Raw genomic sequence first — 26575 nt, forward strand, 5'->3', positions numbered from 1 at the left:
TTTACTATATTGTGTTATTCAGGTGTACACCAAACTGATTCAATGACAAATATATTTTTTAGTTTAATCTTCTATTATAGATTATTACAAGATATTGAACAGTTTCCCATCAGTTCAGTTCAGTCGCTCAGTCGTGTCCAACTTTTTGTGACTCCATGAATCACAGCACGCCAGGCCTCCCTGTCCATCACCAACTCCTGGAGTTCACTCAAACTCATGTCCATTGAGTCGGTGATGCCATCCCGCCTGGTGATATTATTCTAAAGCTCTGGACTGCACATTATTATTCTCTGTGTGTATCATTAATGGAATGGTTATTCAAGTTAAATAAGTCGTGTTTAGTTCATATTTCATTTTCAACTGTTTGTATCTAAATAAAGAACAATCTGAAATATCTCATTAAAATGGATCTACTTATGTCAGTAATGCACAAAGCCTCATGAATATGTCCATATATGGAGAGAATGTCCTGTATTCATTAGCTATCACTGAATCACATGGTGTGGACCCATAGTTTTCAATTTTATTTTTGCTAGTGAATCTTTCATTCATTGAAAGTCTTAACTGGAAGTCTAATATAAAAAACAAACACAAATGTGGTATGTTGATTGAAGAAGAAAAGAGCTAAGATTATAAACAAGATGATCTGAGAAAACTAGCAAACATATAGGAAGATTATATTCAGAAATGAATAATTTGAAAAAAATATTCTATACTCATTACTTATAAAAGTAACCCATGCCTGTTACAATAATCATTACTGTAACAATCAAATTAAAATAGATTTCCTATCCAACTAGAACACTATTGCTAAGAGTATGGTCTGTAGCTTTCTATACTCTATCCACATTCATGTGCCAAATGGGGGTCATATGTCTGTACATGTTGCTGTTTTCCCCTGACAGTGCAGCATGGGTATCCATCTGGGGCATTCCATAGGGTAGGACTCATTTATTTTCATTTTTTAAAATTTTTGGAGTATGGAAATCCCATAGTTTATTATACTTTCCATAGAGGATCTTTCAAGGTTTTAATCTGGAAAAACAATGAGTTTAATTTTAAAACAAACCATTTATTATACTTTTAGAGTTAAGATAGAAACAAAAGAAATAATTCTTATAAGAAAAAATTATTCTAACTCTCAGCATTGCATACCTAATTATGGAAAGGCAGTGGTGACTCATTTAAATGTGATAAGATCATTTTTGGATCGCAGCCATTCTGACTGGCGTGAAATGGTACCTCATTGTGGTTTTGATTTGCATTTCTCTGATAATGAGTGATGTTGAGCATCTTTTCATGTGTTTGTTAGCCATCTGTATGTCTTCTTTGGAGAAATGTCTATTTAGTTCTTTGGCCCATTTTTTGATGCTGGAAAGGGTGTGGAGAAAAGGGAACCCTCTTACACTGTTGGTGGGAATGCAAACTAGTACAGCCACTATGGAGAACAGTGTGGAGATTCCTTAAAAAACTGGAAATAGAACTACCTTATGATCCAGCAATCCCACTGCTGGGCATACACACTGAGGAAACCAGAACTGAAAGAGACACGTGTACCCCAGTGTTCATCGCAGCACTGTTTATAATAGCCAGGACATGGAAGCAACCTAGATGTCCATCAGCAGAAGAATAGATAAGAAAGCTGTGGTACATATACACAGTGGAGTATTACTCAGCCATTAAAAAGAAAACATTTGAATCAGTTCTAATGAGGTGGATGAAACTGGAGCCGATTATACAGAGTGAAGTAAGCCAGAAAGAAAAACACCAATACAGTATACTAACGCATATATATGGAATTTAGAAAGATGGTAACAACAACCCTGTATGCGAGACGGCAAAAGAGACACAGATGTATTGATCAGCCTTTTGGACTCTGCGGTGGGGGGGGAGGGTGCTGATTTGGGAGAATGACATTAAAACATGTATAATATCATATAAGAAATGAATCGCCAGTCCAGGTTCGATGCAGGATACAGGAAGCTTGGGGCTGGTGCACTGGGATGACCCAGAGGGATGGTATGGGGAGGGAGGTGGGAGGGGGGTTCAGGATGGGGAACACGTGTACACCCGTGGCAGATGCATGTTGATGTATGGCAAAACCAATACAATATTGTAAAGTAAAAATAAATAATAATAAATAAATAAAAATAGTAAGCCATAGAATCAGGTTTTCAAATATGTAGTGACATTGAAAATGCTTTTGATGTATTAAATTAAAAAACATAATCTAAAGCTGTAAAATAAATAAATAAATAAAAATTTAAAAAAGAGAAAAAAAAAGAAAAACACCAATACAGTATACTAACACATATATATGGAATTTAGAAAGATGGTAACGAAAACCCTATATATGAGACAGCAAAAAAGACACAGATGTATAGAACAGTCTTTTGGACTCTGTGGGAGAGGGAAAGGGTGGGATGATTTGGGAGAATGGCATTGAAACAAGTATAATATCATATAAGAAATGAATCTCCAGTCCAGGTTCAATGCAGGATACAGGATGCTTGGGGCTGATGCACTGGGATGACCCAGAGGGATGGTATTGGGAGGGTGGTGGGAGGGGGGTTCAGGATTGGGAACACGCATACATCTGTGGTGGATCCATGTTGATGTATGGCAAAACCAGCACGATATTGTAAAGTAATTAGCCTCCAATTAAAATAAATAAAGTTTTTAAAAAATTAAAAAATGTGATAAGATCAGCATGAAAGGGTTTTCATGTGTTTAATACACATGGGGCTTGGGACTTAGGCTAGAGTTGAGTTTAGGATTTGTCATTTACTGCTCTCTGACCTTATTTACATCAAATTACCTCTCTGCTTCCATTTCCTCATCTACAGTAAGGCAATAATGGCATTTACTTACAAAGATGTTATGAATACTAAGTGAGATGATAATGCATATAGAGCAATTGACACAATGCCTGGAGCATAACAGGTGCTCAAGAAATACCATATATATGTTTTTCTTTTTTTTTTTTTTTCAGGAAGGAGATCTTGTCCTTCCATAAAACTTTGTATATATTCTCAATCCCTCCTTCTTCTCTCCCATACCATTTCCACACTGTGGAGTTCTAGATGATTCTGTTTAGTTACTTATAGTGGTAGATTAAAATAATATGACAAACGTCAGTATAGACTTTTTGAGATCTGTAATGTCATTTATTTTGTTCTTCCTGTGTCTATACTCATCTTAAATTTTACTTGTCTTATAATAGCTCATCTTTAATTTCATTAAGATAGCCTATCAGTATACAGATTCATTTCAGTTATCTATGATTGTGGCTTGAATTATTTCCCAAGGGCTGTTTCTCTAAATATCTGTGACTATATAATTATTACTTTGAAAGTCATATATTAGACAGTCTTTTCCAAGTAAAAGAACTCATTCTTTCTTCCATTATCAGGCATCAAATGAAATAGTAAAATTTATATTCTTTGAGATTATTTTAATTTGTGCTCTTTATATAATATTGTCAAATATATGGAAAATAATTGGATAATTAGTTTATGTAAAATTAGAGAGCACAATAACAAAAGAAATAAGTGATATATTGGCTGAGTGATTTAAGGAATGAGGGAATAAATGAGTAATAAAATAATTCCTTCAAGGAACCAGTTGAAAGCCCATGTGGCAATTTAAAGTCACTGTAACTTATTACAGTTTTACCTACATCATCTACAAAGTACAGAAATTGGAATTTCTTCTTTTTATTTAGCTTAGTGAACTTCCACACTGTGGATAAAAGAGAGAAGATGACATCTAAGTTTTTTATGTAATACCTAAAAGTTTCCCCACACTATCAAGACTGTTGAGCTAAGGTTAGAGTTATGAATGAAGTTAAACTGATGACTAGGGGTGGGGGGCTGGGGAAGAATTTTAGTTAGGGAGGACAGTAAGTCATCTTTGAGGAGGAGGCAATATATGAATGGAGACCTACATGATAAGAAGCCAGTCAGATCGATAGATGTAAAAGGAATGTTCTCTGCAGAAGGGACAGCAAAAGCAAAAAAAGCACCCTGAGTGGAGAATGATTAGGGTGTATTTCCGTAACAGAATGTTTATTTGGGTGGTGGGAGCAACAGGAACAGATAGCACGCAGTAGGAGGCGGCCACAGATGTAGCAGGAGGCAGCTCAGCAGGCCCTCCTAAACCATGGAGGGCATTTGCCTTTTAAACCCATAGAGAAAGCCACTGGAGGTTTTCAGCAGAGTAGCAGCCTGGTGGAATACACAATTTGAAAACATCACTGCTGTGTAGAGAATGGACTGCAGGTGGGGTAAGGGATGGGAAGGCAAGAGAGGAAGGTTGAAATGGTCCAAGAAGGAGTTGTTAATGAGGTGGACTAGAATGACAGCATTACCAAGACATCTGGAGAGCCTGGTGGCAAGAGAGAGAAGACTAAGGATCAAGAAAGATTTTTCACAAAGGAAATCAATTTTGCTCAGGGAGTCCCGGTATTGATTGCATTCTTTACTTCTGCTTGCTAATCAAAAAATATAGCAAATATTGAATTTCAAAGTGCTCTCTGTTTAAGTATTTGACCTGGTAAAATGGAACACTGTTTTCAAAGACTTTAACAAAATCAGAATTGATTCAATTTACCGCCCCTTTAGAATTAATGTGCCAGAATTGCTTAAGAGAAACCATGTCACAGGTGACAACTTACTCTTTCTCTTAAAGATGTTAATAGCACTTTATTTGATGCTAAGGGGCCATAAAATTAAATGTAAGAATTAGAGTTATATAATTTGGGCTGCATGAAAATAATAATAATAGTAATATATTTAACATTTGCCAGTCTATTATACTTTACACACTCTCCTAAGCCCTAAAATAGATAGCTTTTAATCTTCACAATAATCTCATAAGATATATATTCTTCTCAATTTTGTAGAACATAGATAACATAGCTAAAGAAGTCAGAATGCAGGCTTCGATGAACTAATAATTCTGCTGTTAAAGTGCTGCACTCAGTATGTCAGCAAATTTGGAAAACTCAGCAATGGCCACAGGACAAAGGTCAGTTCTCATTCCAATCCCAAAGAGGGGCAAGCGCCAAAGAATGTACAAACTACCATACGGTTGCACTCATTTCACATGGTAGCAAAGTTATTCTCAAAATCCATCAAGATAGGCTTCAGCAGTATGTGAACTGAGAACTTCCAGATAAACAAGCTGGGTTTAGAAAAGGCAGAGGAACCAGAGATGGAATTACCAACTGTCTTTGGATCATAGAGAAAGCCAGGGAATTCCAGAAAACATCTACTGCTCTTTCATTGACTGCACTAAAGCCTTTGACTCTGTGGATCACAACAAACTGTGGAAAATTCTTAAAGAGATGGGAATACCAGACCACCTTACCTGTCTCCTGAGGCACTTGTATGCAGGTCAAGAAGCAACAGTTAGAACTGAACATGCAACAGTGGACTGGTTCAAGAATGAAAAAGGAGAATGTCAAGGCTATGTATTGTCACCCTGCTTTTTAACTTATATGCAGAGTATATCATGCAAAATACCAGGCTGGATATATAGTCACAAGCTGGACCCAAGATTGCTGAGAGAAATATCAACAACCTCAGATATGCAGATGATATCACTGTAATGGCAGAAAGCTAAGAGGAGTTAAAGAGCCTCTTGCTGGGGGTGAAAGAGGAGAGTGAAAAAGCTGGCTTGAAACTGAACGTTCAAAAAACTAAGATCGTGGCATCCAGTCCTAACAGTTCATGGCAAACAGAAGGGGGAAATTGGAAACAATGACACATTTTATTTTCTTGGACTCCAAAATCACTGTGGATGGTGACTGCAGCCATGAAATTAAAAGACACTTGTTCCTTGGAAAGAAAGCTATGACAAACCTAGACAAAGTATTAAAAAGCAGAGACATGGCTTTGTTCCATGGACTCCAAGGAGATTAAACCAGTCAATCCTAAAGGAAATCAACCCTTAATATTCACTGGAAGGACAGATGCTAAAGCTCCAATACTTTTGGCCACCTGATGCAAAGAGCTGAATCATTGGAAAAGACCCCAATGCTGGGAAAGATTGAAGGCAAAAGGAGAAGGGAGCGGCAGAGGATGAGATGGTTAGATAACATCGCTGACACAGACATGAATTTGAGCCAATTCTGGGAGATAGTAAAGGACAAGGAAGCCTGGCATGCTGCAGTTCTTGGGGTCACAAAGAGTCAGATGCAACTTAGTGACTGAACAACAATAAAGAAGTTAGAATGTGGGCCTCAACAAACTAATATTTTTTTGTGTCATTTTTATACTGTTTGGTGCATCTAACCTTCTCCCTTCACCTGTGACCACATATTCAAGCTTTTCTCCTGTTACCATGGCAAATTAACTGCTCTTCTACCTTAGTCTGCTTCCTCTATTTCTTCACTAAACCCCATTCCTTCTCACCTCATCAGTGACATGGCTCAATTATTTTTTATTTCATCTTCAGAACTTCTCTCTCAACTTTATTATTGCCATCCACATTCATTCATACTGCTAAAAGGAAAGAGAGGAAAAGCCATCTCTGGTCTCCTTGTGCACACGTGCGTGTTCAGTCACTCAGTTGTGTCCAACTCTGTGACTCATGTACTGTAGCCCATCAGGCTCCTCTGTCCATGGAATTCTACAGACAATAATACAGGAGTGGGTAGCAATTCCTTTCTTCAGGGGATCTTCCCATCCCAGAGATCAAACCCATGTCTCCTGTACTGCAGGTGGATTCTTTACCGTCTAAGCCACCAGGGAAGCCCTTCCAATTACTCCCTTTTTTTTTCACTTTAAAACAAAATTCCTTGAACCTGTAGTCCATACTTGCCCTCTACCACCTCATTTTCCCTGTTATCTGGGAAGCCATGGCATCTGGACTCTGCCGCATCCTTCCACTAAAGCTGTTCTTGTCAAGTCAGTTCAGTCACTCAGTTGCGTCTGACTCTTTGCGACCCCATGGACCGCAGCATGCCAGGCTTCCCTGTCCATCACCAACTCCTGGAGTTTGCTCAAACTCATGTCCATCGAGTCGGTGATGCCATCCAACCATCTTATCCTCTGTCATCCCCTTCTCCACTTGCCTCCAATTTTACCCAGGATCAGGGTCTTTTTAAATGAGTTAGTTCTTCACATCAGGTGGCCAAAGTATTGGAGTTTCAGCTTCAACATCAGTCCTTCCAATGAATATTCAGGACGGGTTTCCTTTAGGATGGACTGGGTTTGATCTCCAGGGACTCTCAAGAATCTTATCCAGTGCCACAGTTCAAAAGCATCAATTCTTTGGCGCTCAACTTTCTTTATGGTCCAACTGTCACATCCATACATGACTAGTGGAAAAACCATAGCTTTGACTAGATGGACCTTTGTCGACAAAGTAATATGTCGACAAAGTAATGTCTCTGCTTTTTAATATGCTCTCTAGGTTTGTTATAGCTTTCCTTCCAAGGAGCAAGCGTCTTTTAATTTCATGGCTGCGGTCACCATCTGCAGTGATTTTGGAGCCCAAGAAATTAAAGTCTGTCACTGTTTCCATTGTTTCTCTATCTATTTGCCATGGAGTGATGGGACAATATGGCATGATCTTTGTTATTTTAATGTTGAGGCAACTTTTTCACTGTCCTCGTCAAGGTCACAGTTAAATCCAGTACTCTTCCCTGAGTTCTTATCTAATGTCCTGACAAGGAGGCCTGCCAGGTTCTTTCCATCCACAGTATAACACACATGCACTCCAACCCATCAGAACCCCTTCTTGGCAATTTTTATTCTTCTTCTGTGTAATAGATTTACTTACTGTGTTGATTGTCTCTTCCATAAAGATCCAGAGTTTGACTGTTTTGTTCTGTGGTATATCTCAAGTACCCAAAACAGTGTCTTGCACTCAGTAGGTGTTTAGTGAATGAATGTATGAATGACTTCCATGCCCACTTGCTGCATATATTAAGTTAATTTGCTTAAGGATAACACTTGCATTGTTTTTGGTTAATATATTGGAAGTGAGTTATTATGCATGCTATAGTCTAGTGATTACTGGACCCAGACTCTGCATTCAGACTCTCTAGTGAGTTCTGATACCTTGCCCTTTTCAAGTCAATTAGCCACTCTGAGTATCAGTTTGTTCCTCTATACAATGGAGCTAAATGCTAGTAATTACTTTGTAGAACTATTATGAGGATTATAGGATTAATGCCTGTAAACTACTCAGCAGAGTTCTGGAACATAAGAGTCTCTAAATTATGTTATGAATCTTAATCGTTATCATTAGTAAAATGGCAAGAGTAATAAAAGTAAAATACCAATTAATCATGTGAAATATTATAAAAAGTTTTTATTGTTCCAAATTTCTGGGTTTAATCAGTTTCATATTGCTGAATGATCCTTAGGGAAGGTAAATATATAATCCTGAGATTGTTATTAGGAAATGACCAAAATAAATGGAAGAAAATGGGAGGATATTTTCTAAAGCTTTTCCAAAAAACACTAATAAAATGCTAAAAAGGGGGACCAATAGAGGGATTTTGCTATTAAATACACTGAAGAAATACCACTTACTATATGCTTCCTTTATAAATTTAAAAGCATATTAAAAGCTTTGAGAAGTCTTCCAATAGAAAGGTATGTTTGTTTATTTAATCAGCGTTCTAAACTCTAACCACAAGGAAGCTTTTCTTTTCATGACCTCTTTTGACTTGCTATTAAATTTCATTTTAAATTCTTTAGAACTGCTTTGTGAAAATTCAACTAATCTCATTAGATATTTAGAGTCAGAATGTTAGAATGGAAATAATTTTAGTGATTGAGTTGCTTTTACCAACATTTATGTATGTGTTTACTTTATGTTACTTCCATTCACCCAGTCTCCCTTCCTGAAACTTGTCATTTCCTCTTTCCTTCATTCTAATCATGTAATAAGTCTTTCTTTCCTGTCCTACTTCTGAAAAGTCCATGGAATCAGGCCTCTTGTCCTTAGAACCAACATTTCTCCTACAGGCTTTGGCAATAGCATGATTTTAAAACTTCCATCCTCCCAGCTTGAGCGTCAACTTTCAATTCAGCATGAACACCGAAGCTGAAGTACTTTTACATGTACATCGTTACATTTGTCCTTTGTTTATAAAACTCATCACTTCTCCCTGTGACCAACAAGGAACATTCTCAGCTTCTTGCTGCTGCTGCTGCTAAGTCACTTCAGTCATGTCCAACTCTGTGCGACCCCACGGACCGCAGCCCACCAGGCTCCCCCGTCGCTGGGATTCTCCAGGCAAGAACACTGGAGTGGGTTGCCATTTCCTTCTCCAATGCATGAAAGTGGAAAGTGAAAGGGAAGTCACTCAGTTGTGTCTGACTCTTAGCGACCCCATGGACTGCAGCCTACCAGGCTCCTCCATCCATGGGATTTTCCGGGCAAGAGTACTAGAGTGGGGTGCCATTGCCTTCTCCCTCTAAGCTTCTTAGGAGGGCACATAGGGTCTCTTTCAATTTTTGCAGGAGTCCCAGAATCAAAATCTTGAGAAAGGATAGTTTTTAAAAAATTTGCTCTCATTCAAATGGATACTATTTCACTTACCATGGGATCCTTTGATTTGGCTCCTTGGTATGACTGGCAAAGACTTCTCTCAGGGAAAACTCTTGGCTTCATCTGCCCAGACAGTTCTAAATAAGAAATGATTTTATAAAATGAGTGAGTTGATTGACAGTGTTTCAGGGATAGGTGACCCAAGATTTGTGTCAAAATAAGGAGCTAATTGCCTAAAGTTGTCTTCAATTGACTATTCATTTATTTCTTACTGTATTCAGGAAACACTCATTGGTGCTTTGGCTCCAAGCACTTTGCTAGGTGCTAGTGAAAGGTGAATAACAGTCAGGACTTGTCTTTGGGGAGCTCAGCATATAATGATGAATAAAAGTTCTAAATTGTGTGCCGACAGACTCCCAGATCTATTAAACAATAAGGACAGGATAAAAACACCTAATAAAACTTACTGCCTTGCAGTCATCTTTTTTGCTTTATTTGGGTTATTAAACTATAACAATACATTTGATATTCATCAGCAGGCATCTAATGCATTGACAGTTTTGCAATTTCCTGACAAATGTTTATAATAATATCCTCTAGAAAACAAGCAAGAAAGCCTAGAATTAAATCTTTTTCTTTTCCCATAATCAGAAAACCCTATATTGGGGTTACCAATACTTCCCTGATTATTTTACTGAAGAACTGTTTCTTCATTGTTCACTATATATCAAGCACTGATTTGATATTTAGCTTAATCTTTCATCTGGAGAAACCATGTACTTCACTGTAGATATTGTAGAAGTATGACTTACAGTGTTTGCTTTGCCATTTTATCTATACAAGTATACTTTCAATACCAGGTTCTTTTTATTTGAGCTTTTTAGGCTTTGGGATTATCAATTAAAACATTGTAATGATTTCATACAGAACCAGTGTCAAGGATGAGGAACACAGGTAGGTGAAATCAGCATCAGTGGTCTCTAGTCTCCCTGTTGGACCAGTGGCCTTCATCCCATCCTCACTCTACTCTCAGGAGTCCAGAGGGAAACCAGGACATTTGATGAACATCTATTGGCATAGGTCAGGTTGTTGAGTCTCTTGTGACGTCTCTGATTAGTATATCTCCTTTCTATCATCAGTTTTGTTTTCAATTCACCAGATTTTACAACTGATTGAATATTTGGAATACTTGCTGAAAGCACAAGCTTGCTTTATTATCACACATTGTCTCATTTACACACATGTGCACGTGTGCACACACACACATTTCTTCACCCTTAAAGGAATATGTTCACCAGAACAGGAGAGAAGAGATATAATGAGCTTATACAATAAAGCAGTAATAATCGCTCAGTTGTGTCTGACTCTTTGTGACCCCATGGAGTATACAGTCCATGGAATTCTCCAGGCCAGAATACTGGAGTGGGTAGCCGTTCCCTTCTACAGGGGATCTTCCAAACGCAGGGATTGGACCCAGGTCTCCTGCATTGCAAGTGGATTCTTTAGCAGCTGAGCCACCAGGGAAGCCCAATAATCATGATAAAATTAATCAATTCCTCTTGGAAAGGATATGTTTTTATCCAATACACACCCAGCTGTAGCAAACTTGGTACCAGTTTGCATTTTAATAAATGACAGATTGCTGTGAAATTAGTTGGCAAATGATGAAAAACTTTGAAATAAAATATGGGTAGGCAAAGATAGACAGGGGAGCTTTTTTTATATCAGTTCCACTTCAGGAAAATTGACTTTAACTGGAGTTTGTTTTAAAAATCCTCCCCTAGAACTGAACTATGTCCGATGGAATTCTGTGTTTTTAGAACATTAACAGAGCTAAGAAGTTACTTGCCAAATGGACACAGAAGATCATTATCCATTTTAGAAACAAAGAAATATGTTTTCATAAATACATAGGTGGTTTCACATTCTGTAATTGAAAATTATCTGGTATCTGAGTATCAGATTTGGATTGCTATATCATTGTGAATTGTGCTGGATTTATATTGAAAGGAGCATATGTTTATCCTGCCTTGTATAATGCACATGTCAAGAATCTTTTGTCACCTTGTTTTTAGTTTAGAGATTTGTTATTAACACTGTGAGTAGTTTTTATTAACTTTTGCAAATTCCATTCTAATTCCCTTCATTCTTCTCGTGGATTAACCAGATATCAAGAACAGTCCTCTTTTCTTTTAGTTTGTTTTGTTCTATTTTTAGTGACTACTGGGCCGCCTGGGGAATAAATGAAGTCCTTATCACAGAAGTCATTCTAGTATAGTCTGGATGTCTGTGTTATAGGGAAGATACAACATCATACAAGGATTAGATTGGGTCAAGGGCAGGTTCATACCAATTCTGAGCTTCTGTGATTCTAAACATAGATTTTAGAAAGCTGATGGGGAGGACAGATACATCCGTTTCCTTCAACAAAACATGTCAGCAATCAGAAAAGACAGGCCACCATGTAACAAACAAGGATAAATTGAACTGAGTTGATAATATCAAATGATTTCAAAGTATATATGACTTCCACTGAAGACTTTTTTCCACTTTCCCTGAGCCTATGTTCCTCATCTTTAAGATGAAAACAACCAAATTTAATATTCAGGATTGTAAACATTATTATGATTATTACCTCTGATGGCCTCTTGAGTTAGGAATAGAGATAATCCTCATGGAACATCCCCCAGTTTATAGATTTGGAAACTAAGTCTTGGCAAAGTAGGTAACCTGGCCATTAAGAAGCACGACTATGAGTCAGACTCAAGCCACAAATCCGGTTCTCTTGGTCCCCACGCTCTGTGTGATGTCTGCTTTTATGAAACGCGTCTCCTGGGCCTGTCTCTGCATACCCAGCTCTCAGTGAACAGTAGCTTTAATTCTGGGTGTGAAAATGAACACTGCAACAGGGATCTCTCTCTTCTCTGAACTCCTGGCGAATTTATCATTTAGGCAACTGATTTGCCATATCCTTCACTTCAGTATATTGTCTCTTCCCTTCATCCCTGGATGCAGCCCATGATGATGTAGAAAGTATAGTCTTTAAAGTCATGAAGACCAGAGTTGAAACCTCAGTTTGGTTTCTCTCCAGAGTTTTGAAAAGTTACTAAGTTATCAGAGTTTACATTTCTCTGAGGCAAAGCTATGATGACTCTCATTTTATGGTGCCATCATGAAAACTGACTGAGGTCCCACATACACACCTGTCAGACCAATTGCTGGTCTTCTCCTAAGAGGAAGGCCAACATTTGGTGCATCTTTAAGGACCCTAGAGTATCTTTCACAATCTTGTGAATAATATAGGTGCAATATCAGTTGTAATTTTTTTCAGAAGTATGACTTGCTTTCATTTGAATCAGTACTATTATGGGAAAAAAATGTAAAGGACCAATTTACACCCTTTCAGAAATGTTATGAGCTACCCCACAGAAGGCAAAGTCATTGCTTCATGGAGTACAGGCCTGTGACATCAAGCTCATGGTGGGCTTCAGAGAAGGGCAGCTCTGCTCACCCCTTCAAAGCTGAACTGGGAGTTGGAACTAGCCGGCAGGAGATATTCACTTCTCCAGAGCTATCTGAGAGAAGGCAATCAGTTTTTCATTATTACCGGATCATCCTCTATCCTTCTTTCCAAATGCCTTTTCAAACATTTACAATAAATTCCTTTCATTGTTGTTGCTGAGTCGCGAAGTCATGTCCGAATCTTGGCAACTCCATGGACTGCAGCACGCCAGGCTCCCTCGTCTTCCACTATCTCCTGAAGTTTGCTCAAACTTGAGTTCATTGAGTCGGTGATGCCATCCAATCATCTTATCCTCTCCTCTGTCGCCCCCTTCTCCTCCTGCCCTCCATCTTCCCCAGCATCAGGGTCTTTACCAATGAGTCCGCTCTTCACATCAGGTGGCCTAAGTATTAGAGCTTCAGCTTCAGCATCAGTCCTTCCAATGAATATTCAACGTTAATTTCCTTTTAAGATTGACTGGTTTGATCTTGTATTCCAAGGGATTCTTAAGAGGCTTTTCCAGCACCACAATTCCTGTTGATAATAAATGTTCTCCTTCTCTGTGAAAGGAAGTTTTCAAGTTCTACTCCTTCAGTATAATTGAAAGGTGATGGTATCTTTCTGGGCAGTTTCAAAATAGAGAATTAAGGTTAATATTGAAAATATCCTTCTGTATTTCATAAGTCTGGCTCTCCACAAAGTCTGAGCATGACACTGCATTTGCTTTGTGATGACCCAGGATGGAGAAACCTTTGGGATGTGTGTCTCTTTTTCCCTCAAAAGGGGAGTGCTGGGATGGTGAATGTAATCATTCTTGTGATTATTTCTGAGGGCAGAGATTCACATGTACTTTTTCAGTTGCTTGGAATGAGAAACTGACAAACCCAAATTGTCTGCTCCTCCCCTACGACCAGTGTTAGCCTTCCCCAGGCCCTGAGAGGACCACTGGAACAGGGCTTAGAGCTTGCAGGATTGTGGAAGTGACCAGAAGTTGATATTGGTAATAAACCTGAGTATTACTTAGGCTTCCGTGAGTCAAATGAGGAAGACAGGAGTTGAGAAAAAAAAAAAATGGGGCATTGATCAGTCTGAATTGACCATAGTTAAAACATGAAAGGCAGACAATTACTTGGAGATTATTGACTTGGTAAATGAGATAAGGAAGGAAAAGAAGGATTTGGGGGTTTGTTTCTGTTTTTTTTTCCTCTCCTCGAATGCACCATTGCTAAACAGTATTTCTCTAAACCATGTTGTTAAGCATTTTTAGCTATACCTAGTGTCAGTAAGTGGAGAAGGCAATGGCACCCCACTCCAGTACCCTTGCCTGGAAAATCCCATGGATGGAGGAGCCTGGTAGGCTGCAGTCCATGGGGTCACTAAGAGTCGGGCACAACTGAGAGACTTCACTTTCACTTTTCACTTTCATGCATTGGAGAAGGAAATGGCAACCCACTCCAGTGTTCTTGCCTGGAGAATCCCAGGGACGGGGGAGCCTGGTGGGCTTCCGTTATGGGGTCGCACAGAGTCAGACACGACTGAAGCGACTTAGCAGCAGCAGCAGCAGCAGTGTCAGTAAGAGTCAGTGCAGGACAGCATTGGTTGAGGTGGGACTGGATTACCTGGTCCTCGCCCTGCCACTGATTGGCTCTGCTCACTTTATTCCCTTAATTTCCTTATGTAGAAATGTAAAAATTTGCTGTATGAACCTTACGTGTCCAGTTTTAAATAATATTCATAGCACGTTCTTGGCTCCACGTTTTAATTAAGTAGAGTTTTTAAATGTACAGAAAACCCACAGGTTAACAGGAATAGAATTCCTTGCTTGAAAGCATAGTTATTTCCATTAGTAAACACACCTGGTTTTTATCTACTCCTAGATCTTCTGCTATCCTTTCTCCCTGAAAGACTGATTTTCTTCTTCCAGTTAAAAATAAAGAAGGGTAAATAAATCTACCCTGATGTCATACTATTCTCGGGACCCAAGGGTCGCACCATTGTGCACTTGGTGATAAAGTGCGGAAGCTGTATTATGTGTCCAAGTCCTCGGTCAGCCCTTCGAAGAAAGGGCAGCTCTGATAAGAGGATTGATTCTACATGTCTTCAGAGAGCTGATGCTTTACTGAATTTATGTTCTGGCAGATATGGTGAATAAGCAATTCAGTTTGTTTTGTTTTTGTTTTATTTTTCTTTTATATGCACTTGGTAAATATAATAGTAGCTTTTTATCAGGAACCTGAGACTGGAAGAATTCTGTATTTGCAGCATTGATTGATTGTTCTTTATGCTAGTCTTTGACTATATAACTGTAAGTGTCCTTTTAGAAAACTGAGCTAAAGTCTTCTTTGAGGTTCCCTGAACTCAATGCATCATGCTGCTCCTTCATGTACTCAAACACAAAGAATATGGTGGAAAGACCCTAAATGTAGATACTTAAGTAGAATTTAAAATGGTGCCATTTTACTGGAAATGCTTGCAGTTCTCGTCACCAGCGTCTGATTCTACAGTCATCATCATCAGGCTTTCTGTTTCTTTGAAAGGAAAGTCAGCTGCGTGTGGTATGCTGAGGAATCATATAAAATGGATTTTCTTTTGTGCATGGTAAAATGTATATGATCGCTAATAACTACATCTATTGTTTAGTCGCTAAGTCATGCTGACTCTTTTGAGACCGCTGGGCTGTCCATGGGATTTTCCAGGCAAGAATACTGGAGTGGGTTGCCGTTTCCTTCCCTAGAGGATCTTCCCCACCCAGGAATTGAACCTATGGTTCCTGCTTGGTCTCCTGCACTGCAGGTGGGTTCTTTACCACTGAGCTCAGGTTCAATTCCTGGGTGGGAAAGATCCCCTGAAATAGGAAATGGCAACCCACTCCAGTATTCTTGCCTGGAAAATCCCATGAACAGCCCAAGGGTCACAAAAGAGTCGGGCATGACTTAGCGACTAAGTGACTAAATAACAGCAACAATAACTGTATCTGATATTTTCAGTGTGTTATTAAAGAGCCAATAGGACATTTAAAAATGCTTAATATATATGGCTTAGTGACCTGTTATGTATACAGCAAATCAGAATATGGAAAACTGATGTGAGGCAGAAAAGATGGGTGAGGTTGAGATGGAGAGGAAGAGAAGACAATGAAGTACTATCGATTGAGAAAAGGGAGAAAAGACAGAATTGCAGAGAAATAGGTTATCATTCACAAAAGCCTTATTTAACTGCATTTGTATTTTCAGACTTTTTCTCTCATCAACCATTCTTTGATAGGCTAAGTAGCATAAAATGAGATTGGTAAAGACACTCCCACAGAGTGTTTTTTGTAAGTCAGTCTGTGAATATTTAGATGGTCCTTCCACCAAATCCAATTTCCTGCTACAGGAGCTGTTCTGAAAGTGGACACATGAAAGCGGGGATGGAAAGATTGAGAACAGCAGCAGGAGCAGGCTCTGGAGCCCCGGAGGGCTGAACCCCACAGGTGCTGGTGGAGAACACTCTGTTGTTTGTTGGCTGCCTGGTGAAATTGTCTTTGAGAAGCTGTTGCTGTCCATTTTTAAGCTTTTTTAATCCTAGAGTTTTTGCTTGGAAACCAGTGGGTAACAGCCCGAGTCTTGCTGAGATAAACCACAATTAATGACAGTGTTATTTTGTTTTTTTGTCTGCAACTCACGGCATGTGGGATTTTAGTTCCTTGACCAGGGATCGAACCTGCACCCCTGGAGTGGAACAATACTGTCTTAGTTACTGGATCGCCAGGGAAGTCTGACAGTTTTGTTTTAAAATGTTTAGAATCATTCCTCTGTTTGCCTTAATAATCCTGAGAACACGATAACTAAACATTCTGAACACAGAGCAGAATCAAGAGAAACCTGTATACTTTGTACATCGGGCACTGCACCGTTATGAAGTAGATCATAAAATCAGTCCGGTGTGCTTATTTCCCAGGGGAGGATGCTGTGGCTGGCACAGGAAGCACCTCAGCATAGGATTGTTCCCAACAAAAGCAGCACTTAATCCCTAGATGCCTCACTGTCAGAGGCCACATCTCCTCCTTTTACTCATTTAAAAACATCTCATATAATATATATCTGCCTCATTTAATTCCCTTGGGCATTTGTGGGGCTTGACCCACCTTATTCCCTGGGTCTTATTCCATCTCATATAATTAATTTCCCCATCCTCACCTTGCCCAGATTCACTGATTGAAGAAACAAGTCTCGGGCTTTAGTCTTTCCCAAAGACATCTACTCACGCATCTGTCCCATGACTATGTTCTCTTGGTGTCTTCCCAGAGAAGGCTTCCTCCCACCAAGTTACATCAATGTAGTCTCCAAGGCACCAGAAGCTGTGTTCTCCTGATTTGTTTTGAATTGTGGGTTAGATTTCTTTTCAGGTAACATTTAAGAAAACTTCATTTTCATGAGACTCATCTGTCCTAGTGATGATCGTGACTCAAAGATTTATTAAGTATGACTTTAAAATGCAATATGTATATATTTTAAATTCTGAAACAAGCATCTTCTTTGTTGCTGCTACTGTGTTGCCTTTACATCATGATTCTAAACCAAAACTAATTTTTCGGTGAACCTAGCTCTGTTAAGGAACAGGATTTATTTTGGAAATGTTTGTCAGAATACTTTTGAGCTTTCAAAAAGAGGAAGTTCTCTCTTCATATCTTAGGTACTCAATAGTCATAGGTGTCCTTGTCTTTCTCCAGCCTCTTCCAACCTGAAACCCCTTCCTGGTGAATCATGGATGGAAGAGCTTCCGTAAAGGGAAGTCTTCTGCAGTCTTCTCTCACTGATGTACAAAGATCAGAAAAGGGCAGGCAGCAGAGCACTGAGGGGCTTTGGTAAAATTGGGTATCAGGCTGTACTTGAAAGACATGGCCCTTCAATGCGAGTTCCTCCTCCTCCAGTTGTTTTATTGTGTCTATGTCTCTTCTTGTCAACACATACAGATATGGAGGTTCTGATCAGACTTGTTAGTCTCCCTTTCCTGTCTCCATTCCACTCCCCTTACATTATAGTGTGCCCGTTACTTAACGTTACTCACGTTTTTATCTGTAAAAATGCATATCTAATTGGCTTGAAATTAACTGATAGATGTGAAAGCATCGAGCACAGCATCCTGGCACGTCTTTTGTATTGCCGGAAGCCTCTGGTCATTTAGTCATGCTCCTGAAGAATGCAGCTGACCCTTGAACAACACAGGTCCACTCTGACATGGATGTTTTTTCAATAGTAAATACTATAGTATTTACTAATGTAAGTACTATATGGTAAAGAGACCCAGATTTGATCCAGAAACACATACACAATTAGATACACAATGAAAGAGAATATTTAGCATTTGGTCAAATGGGTCCTGCATGGATTTCACAGTATATTTTACTGTAAATTTACTATCTTTTGACTTGGCACTCATATTGGAGGACTTTTCTTTTTTTTTCTCTCATTCAGAGTTACCAGTTGTAATCATAATACTTTACCACAGTATAAAATAATGTTATTACCTATACTTTGGGAAAATATGTCTCAATATTTTTTTCTCTTTAAAATCTTCTGCCCACCTTCCTTTCTCCTTACATTCACATTAAGATTTAATTCTTAAATTACTCTGAATTTCGGAGAAATGTCCAGATTTCTTTTTACCCCATATGTTTTGGTTTTCCAAATATTGCACACTAATGAAAATTCTCTGTGCATCTGTAGTAAATAAACCTTTGAATTACTAATTGTTTCAGATTAGCCCCCTAGATCTTTAGCAGCTGTCTTTATGGCATTTTCAGCCCACAAATTCAGTCTGTTTATTTCTGGGACTTTAATCATCAGCCATACACACAGGCAGAGAGGTCTGGTTGCCTTGTAGACAAAGTGGGGGCAGCATCTGAACGTGCTGTAGCCTGGGGGCGGGGAGGGGGGTCTACGCATCCTTTATCTCCTCCTCTTACCTTGTGTCATTCACTGCCAGACTGCCAGCAGAGAATGCCACAGCCTGGGGGCCTGAAATAGCACAAATGGATGTTCTCACAGTCTGGAGGCTAGAAATCTGGAAGTCCATGATCAGGGTGCTGGCAGAGTTCGGTTCTGGGAATGCCTCTCTCCTCAGCTTGCAAACAGCTGCCTTCTTGCTGTGTTGTTAGGAGGTCTTTCCTCTGTTCACACACTTTGGTTGTCTCATCTTCTTAAAAGGACACCATCCTGTCTGATTGTGGCCGACTCTTCTGACCTCATTTAACTTTAATTACCTCTTTAAAGGCTCTTGTTTCAAATACAGTCTCCTCAGGGGTTAGAAAATCAACATATGAATTTGAGAGGACACAGTCCAGACCCTAGCACGGCTTAAAGAGGAAGCCACGTCTTCCAATAGACCTTCCAGCTCTCCTCTCCCCTTCTTTCCACAAGCTTCCTACTCTGGGATACTGATCTCTATGGGCTCCAGGTCCTCTGGCTTCTGGGGGCGTCCAGCCAATGGGTACATTAGTGGAAAATGGGGGAGAGAGAGGAAGAGACGGGGTCTTGCTCAGTGCATAGTCCCCTGGGCTCCTTCCCTGCAGGACCAACATGGGCTGGCACATCCCCTGACCAGTTTTCAGCTCCGTTTAACCCCACAGTCTCCAGTTTTTGTGACTCCCTCTCTCTCACTCCCTTCAGTGCCAGGGATGTGTAGTGAGGTGACTACAGACTCCATACCCTCCTCCTCCGGAGTTTGCCTTTACTATGCTCAGTTGCATTTAAGCTTTGGGTCTGGCATTAGTGAGCATTTCTGAGTCCCAATTTGCTCATCTGTTAAGAAAAATTGATACAGACTTACATTGTGCAGAATTATTGTGTACAATAATAATAAAAAGCAGAGACATTACTCTGTCAACAAAGGTCTGTCTAGTCAAAGCTATGGTTTTTCCGGTAGTCATGTATGGGTGTGAGAGTTGGACTATAAAGAAAGCTGAGGGTCAAAGAATTGATGCTTTTGAACTGTGGTGTTGGAGAAGACTCTTGAGATTCCCCTGGACAGCAAAGAGATCCAACTAGTCCATCCTAAAGGAGATCAGTCCTGGGTGTTCATTGGAAGGACTGATGCTGAAGCTGAAACTCCAATACTTTGGCCACCTGATGCGAAGAACTGATCATTTGAAAAGACTCTGATGCTGGGAAAGATTGAAGGCAGGAGGAGAAGGGGACAACAGAGAATGAGATGGTTGGATGGCATCACCAACTCGATGGACATGAGTTTGAGTAAACTCTGGGAGTTGGTGATGAACAGGGAGCCCTGGAGTGCTGCAGTCCATGGAGTCGCAAAGTGTCGAATACGACTGAGCGACTGAACGGAACTGATTGTGTACAAACAGAAAAATGTTTACAGTGCTTGATGTATAGAAAGCCTCTGTAAATGTTAGCCTCTGTGGTTTTTAGGGCACAATGAACCTTCTATGTGTAAAATTCCTGTTGATCATAAAACAGAAATTATCTCTTAAGAATTAGCCCTGGATTTTCAGTCTTAATGGAGAAATAAATGTGTTTATTTCTGTTTAAAAAAATCCTACATGGTCACAGTGGGATGGTATTAATAAAATAAAATTCCTTTCCAATCTTATTGAGCAGGAGAACTTCTATTACATTGTCACCTGATGGTAGCTTTAAGCATATCACTGTATTGCACATTAACTTCATGGCATACACAAGCACGTACACTTCTAAACTGAGATTGTACAAAATCATTTTGTATCCTACATTTGTAATGATATTACAACACAAAAGCATCTTCCAAATATTGTCTTACAAAATAGTTTTTTTTAATTTTTTGAGTCACATAATAACAATGCTTTTTATTTTATTAGTTCTTTTAAATTGGAGTAAATCGAATATGTTTTTCAAGATGTTTTCGTTGACGTTTATACATAAGCACGCAGTCAAAATTTTATATAGATATATAAATGTGATTGTGCCATATGTGCTTTTCCATCATTTTGTGGGTTTTAAGCCATCATCTGTTATGGGGCTCTTTAAACCAGGTAAGTTTTGGCATCATCTCAAGCATTCTGTTGACTGGTCAGGTAAAGCTCCCACGTGACCATGCTTTTTCCTGATGACAGAGCTCCTCAGTGTGTAGATGGAAAGGACAGATGTTGGTGATGAAATGGGACTTTCTTCTTCTCTGGCTGCAATGTAATGTATCTGAGATACAGATACGGGTCAGTCACCAGAGTTTCTTAATATTGCCGTCCATATCACAGTGAGGAGTAATTCCCTCTAGAGAATTAGAAGCATTGAACAAAATCCTTCATTTATGATATCTGGGTGGTTTTTTCATCTTTCTCTATGTTTCATGAATATTTTGATGGGAAATTGAAGGATGGTTAACCGGGCCCAGCTGTCTAGTGGCAGTAACATCCAGAAGTCTCTCCCCCCTCTCTTCATGAATTTTTCCCATTCCTCTATAGTCATATTGCATTTTTCCACATTGAAGGACAGAAAGAAATCTATGCTCAGGTCAAGTCAAATCCTGTCATAAATATTCTATTCCTTGAAAATTCAAGGTCAGGGAGAGTTTATCAAAGATACTCCAGATTCTTTGTTGTCTCTCTTTCTTTGGCTCTTTTTCTAGAAATTCCAGGACAACACACTAAATACTCTGAGACCAGAAGACTTGGGGCCTGGAAAGAAATTTAACCATCACTAGCTTTGTGACTTTGGTTCTCACTTCCTAATTACAGACTAGCTTCCCACGTGGCGCTAGTGGTAAAGAATCTGCCTGCCAGTGCAGGAAACGGAAGAGATACAGGTTTGATCCTTGGCTTGGGAAGATCCCCTGGAGGAGGAAATGGCCACCCACTCCAATATTCTTGCCTAGGAAACCCCATGGACAGAGGAAGCAGGCAGGCTACAGTCCATGGAGTCACAAAGAGTCAGGCACAACTTAGAACACACTGTTGTATTCCTAACTACAAAATGATAGATTTGGCCTAGGTTCCTCCAGCATGCCTTGTAGATTTGATATGGTAAAATTTCTGAAGGATTCAGCTATAACTGTTCTGAGAGATCTTCAATTTGGCTTATTTATCTCTTTTCTCTGGAAGATCTCATCTTATATAGAAAAATAATCAATACATCTACGTTCTTTGCTTGTTCTCCTTGCTTATGTTATGACCCTAGGAAAGTCTTTGAGTTTATGCCAAGTTTTGTAAGAAAAACCAAAAACTTCTTGGATCTGGTTGAAGAAGATATCCACAAGCAAATATGTTTGGAAATTACAAGTCATGCCACCCTTTTAGGGCTTTGCAATGAATGGTCACTCACCTAACGACTCTTTGAAGTTCTGCAAAAAGGAAACCTGTTTAATTTGCTTAATTCAGTTTCCCAAAGATATTTGTTCTTGAAATTCTTATATTTCTGGTAGCATCTATTAGCATCCTTCATAATTAATGTCCCTGCCATACATAGAGGAGACACAGCTCTAGAATGAAAGATATTGTCCCAAATTCTGCCCTTTATTGAAAGTGTGATCTCAGAGTAAATACATTACATTACTTCTGTACACCTCGCATTGCTCATATATCAAATGAGGGTACATAATAGCACCCACTTCATGTGGATGTAGATTTATAGGAATATCATATGACTATAAAATGTGACTAATAATATGCCACCTCTGAGGTCTGGCTGTCTGGGTTCAAATTCTGTCCTACCATTTACTGGCTTGTGACCTAATATGATTTCTGTATCTCAGTTCTTTATCTCGATGAGGGAACTTTGTACCATTCTCACAGTCACTGGAGGAATTCAGTCCAATTCATGTGAAATATTTAGAATGGTGCTTGGCCCACGGTAGATATCTAGCAAATGTTAGCCCTTATCATTGTCATTGTTGGTGCTCTTGTTACTTCTAGGACTGTATCAGGTAAAGGGGATTATTTTTGTTTCTTTTTGTTTAGTTGGGATATAGTTGACATTAGTTTCAAGGATTCAACATTATTGATTCAATATTTGCATACAGTTGTGAAGTGATCAGCACAGTGAGTCTGGTTGATATCCATCACCATACATAGTTGCAGTATTTTTCTTTGTGATAAGAAATTTTAAGATATACTTTCTTAGCAACTTTCAAATGTACAATATAATAGTATTAACTATAGTCATCAGGCTGTACATTGCATTTGGATTATTTTCATTAAAAGCAACCCCTCTAACCTCAGAGAGCAGCTCAGATCCAGCATATTATTAATAGAGCATCATGTGCTGTGCTCAGTCATTTCAGTCATGTCCAACAGTTTGCGGCCTATGGACTATAGCCAGCCAGGCTCTTCTGTCCATGGGATTCTCCAGGAAAAAATACTGGAGTGCCACTCAGGTGATCTTCCCGACCCAGGAATTGAACCCATATCTCTGGCGTCGCCTGTATTGCAGGCAGGTTCTTTATCCACTGAGCCACCTGGGAAGAATCATACCCCTCCTGCAAATGCTTGATTCTGCTGTGTTGATATTGATCTTGTCTTCATGCGGGATCTGTGACCTATTTCTGTTTGTGCGCAGGGGCGGAGAGGCCTCGGCTCAGTTTTTGTCTGGGCGTCAGGAAATGGTGGGAGGAGCAAAGACCACTGCTCCTGTGACGGCTACACCAACAGCATCTATACTATCTCCATCAGCAGCACAGCTGAAAGTGGAAAGAAGCCTTGGTACCTGGAAGAGTGTTCATCTACACTGGCCACAACCTACAGCAGTGGAGAGTCCTATGATAAGAAAATAGTATGTACCATTTGCTTCTCTGGCATGATTGGTTTATTTATCTTGAAACACAAAGGGAGAATGCATACATTTATATGCACAAGTAATATATGGAAATAGAATGTTAAATTAGCTAATTACTTCCCTGGTGGCTCAGACGGTAAAGAGTCTGCATGAAATGCAGGAGACCCAGGTTCAATCCCTGGGTAAGGAAGACCCCCTGGAGAAGGAAATGGCAACCCACTCCAGTATTCTTGCCTACAAAATCCCATGGATGGAGGAGCCTGGTGGGCTATAGTGCATGGGGTCTCAAAGAATCAGATTTGACTGAGCGACTTCACTTTCACTTTCTTTCAACACAAGTATTTGTAAATGTAACCATTCTGTTACCAAGTCATTGAAAAGGCTTTCTGGGTCATTTACATTCCAGCATTGAATGTGGCCTTAGACAGGATTAAGCCTCAGTTTTCTCAAAGACAAATGAGTGGACCACATTCACCCTGTGAGTTAGTGGTAGAGAAGCGACTGGGTGGAATTCTCAGCCCAGTTCCCTATTACGGTGTCCCCATACTGTCTTTGAATTTCAGTTTCAGATCTTTGGTTTCAAAGTAGATACAACGAATTCAGTGTGACCTAAACCTATATCAAAAGTGTTTCTCTAACACCAGCACAAAGTTTGCCTGAACAAAAAGCACAGTAATCTTGTGTGATCTGCTTACCAAGATGCCCTCCTTATTATGCAGATGGTAAAATAGTTAAGAGTTCATGTTTGCAGAACCAGCCTGCTTAGGTTTCATTGACTGTTGAACCGTTTGCTAGCTGGTACCTTTGGACAAATTACTTAATTTTTCTGTCTCAACATCCTTAACTGTCAAATGGGGACATTTAATAATATGTAGTTCACAAGATTTATTTCAGTGATTATGAGGAAGTAGATAAAAAGTGCTTTGTACACTGATCCATTGGTGCTCAAGAAAGATCTGACTTTGGGGATGCCCCCACTCAGTATAGCCGACTCTGAATTTCAGACACCTTTGCACTTTCTTCTTTTCCCGATCATGATTTTGCAAAATGTCTTCAGGATTTGTCTTTTAAAGTGAAGCTGAGCTGCTATATCTGAATCTTTTTAGCATTTAGCCAACACCTTGCTTTTAGATCCCAGGATTCATATAGGTTTGAGTCACTCTGTGATGCTCCCTCTGGCTTTATACAGTGCTAGAAATAGAGGTGATAGGCTACTATGTCCACATGTAATTCTTCATCCATATCCATTTGGTTCGTCTTGATTCCTGATTATTATAGGCTTCATATTTGATTTCTCAGCTACTTTCACCTATCCTCTTATTTTATTTGTTTGGTTGAGTTGGGTCTTATTTGTGGCATGAAGGGTCTTCATTGCATCATACAGGATCTTTCCTTGTGGCACATGGACTCTTTAGTTGTGGCACACGGGCTCACCAGTTGTGGCACACAGGCTTAGTTTCCCTGTGGCATATGGGATCTCAGTTCCCCAATCAGGGATCAAGCCCACGTCCCCTACATTGCAAGGTGGGTTCTTAACCATGGGACAACCAGGGAGTCCCCTTTTACTATCTGCTTTAGTTACATTTTCAGATTGATTTAAATAAAAGCTGCCTACCAATATGGATATAATACATTCTTTCTCTAATACCTTCATAACAACTGGATTAAACATATTCATATAAATTCCACTGAAAGTACTTCCATCATTCATCAATAAACATATTCCACAATACAAAGTAAACTATGAAAGGAGAAAATACAGAGATGACAAGTTTTGAAATATCATGGCTTTTTTCATGGGAAATGATGCTCTATGATATTTTACCTTCATAATGGAAATGCTTTCATCTAGGAATATTTCTTTGGCTTCCAAATTTGCTTATCTTTCAGAACTCGTTGGAGAAGGCAATGACACCCCACTCCAGTACTCTTGCCTGGAAAATCCCATGGATGGAGGAGCCTGGTAGGCTGCAGTCCATGGGGTCGCTAAGAGTCGGACATGACTGAGCAACTTCCCTTTCACTTTTCACTTTCATGCACTGGAGAAGGAAATGGCAACCCACTCCAGTGTTCTTGCCTGGAGAATCCCAGGGACGGCAGAGCCTGGTGGGCTTCCGTCTATGAGGTCGCACAGAGTCGGACACGACTGAAGCGACTTAGCAGCAGCAGCAGCAGCAGCAGAACTCGTGGTCAAGGCCCACTAATACTGAGTGGCATCTATCGGTTCTGCATCATGGAAATCCTGATGAAACTCTCTGGAATAAGAATTTTCTTCTCAAACTTCCAGAATCTGAATGCATCTTAAGGTGTCTCACCATTGCCTCAAAGTAAACATGCCTGTCTAGTGCTATTATTTCCTGTGGGATGGTTGTGAGAAAGGTGTTTTTAAGTTCCATAAATACCTTCCTTTAGAGAAGCTTATAGTCCAGTGGGCAATATCCAGGAAGAAGGAAGGGTTGCCTGGGTCCAGGTGGAAGAGCGCAGTGCAGATAGAGGGACCTCGGAATCACTGCCCAGAGATTTACTGCTTACACTTGACCTCCTAGGGCCTTTCATCCGTGTCTCCTGTGATTGCTTGGCAGCTGCTATGTCCCCGATTGACTGGGTGGTCATTTAGGATTCTCCCACGGATGGACAAATCAATCATTCTGTGATGAAAAATAGGGCTTGAGAGAAAAAACGGACACCATGAAATAATGTCAATATCCTTGACTCGGTCATATTTCACTTTTCCCTAGTTGCTGCTACTGATATGAAGACCTTTACTGAGTCACTCAATGTATAAAGTTATCTGTGTAACTTTTACTTGGCTCTACCTTCT

The 26575-nt window shown here is 39.7% G+C and overlaps 1 protein-coding gene across 5 annotated transcripts in view; it reads left to right on the plus strand.

Moving 5' to 3' along the window:
* The window catches only part of PCSK5 (proprotein convertase subtilisin/kexin type 5), a 521444-nt gene that overhangs the window by 196461 nt on the left and 298408 nt on the right, over window positions 1–26575 (plus strand). For all 5 annotated transcript variants that reach the window (XM_055578327.1, XM_055578328.1, XM_055578329.1 and 2 more), the window contains exon 8: window positions 23539–23751. In XM_055578327.1, the coding sequence (XP_055434302.1) occupies window positions 23539–23751 (213 nt within the window). The remainder of the gene's footprint in view (window positions 1–23538; window positions 23752–26575) is intronic.

Source organism: Bubalus kerabau, chromosome 4 (assembly GCF_029407905.1).
Source record: "Bubalus kerabau isolate K-KA32 ecotype Philippines breed swamp buffalo chromosome 4, PCC_UOA_SB_1v2, whole genome shotgun sequence".
Lineage (NCBI taxonomy): Eukaryota > Metazoa > Chordata > Mammalia > Artiodactyla > Bovidae > Bubalus > Bubalus kerabau.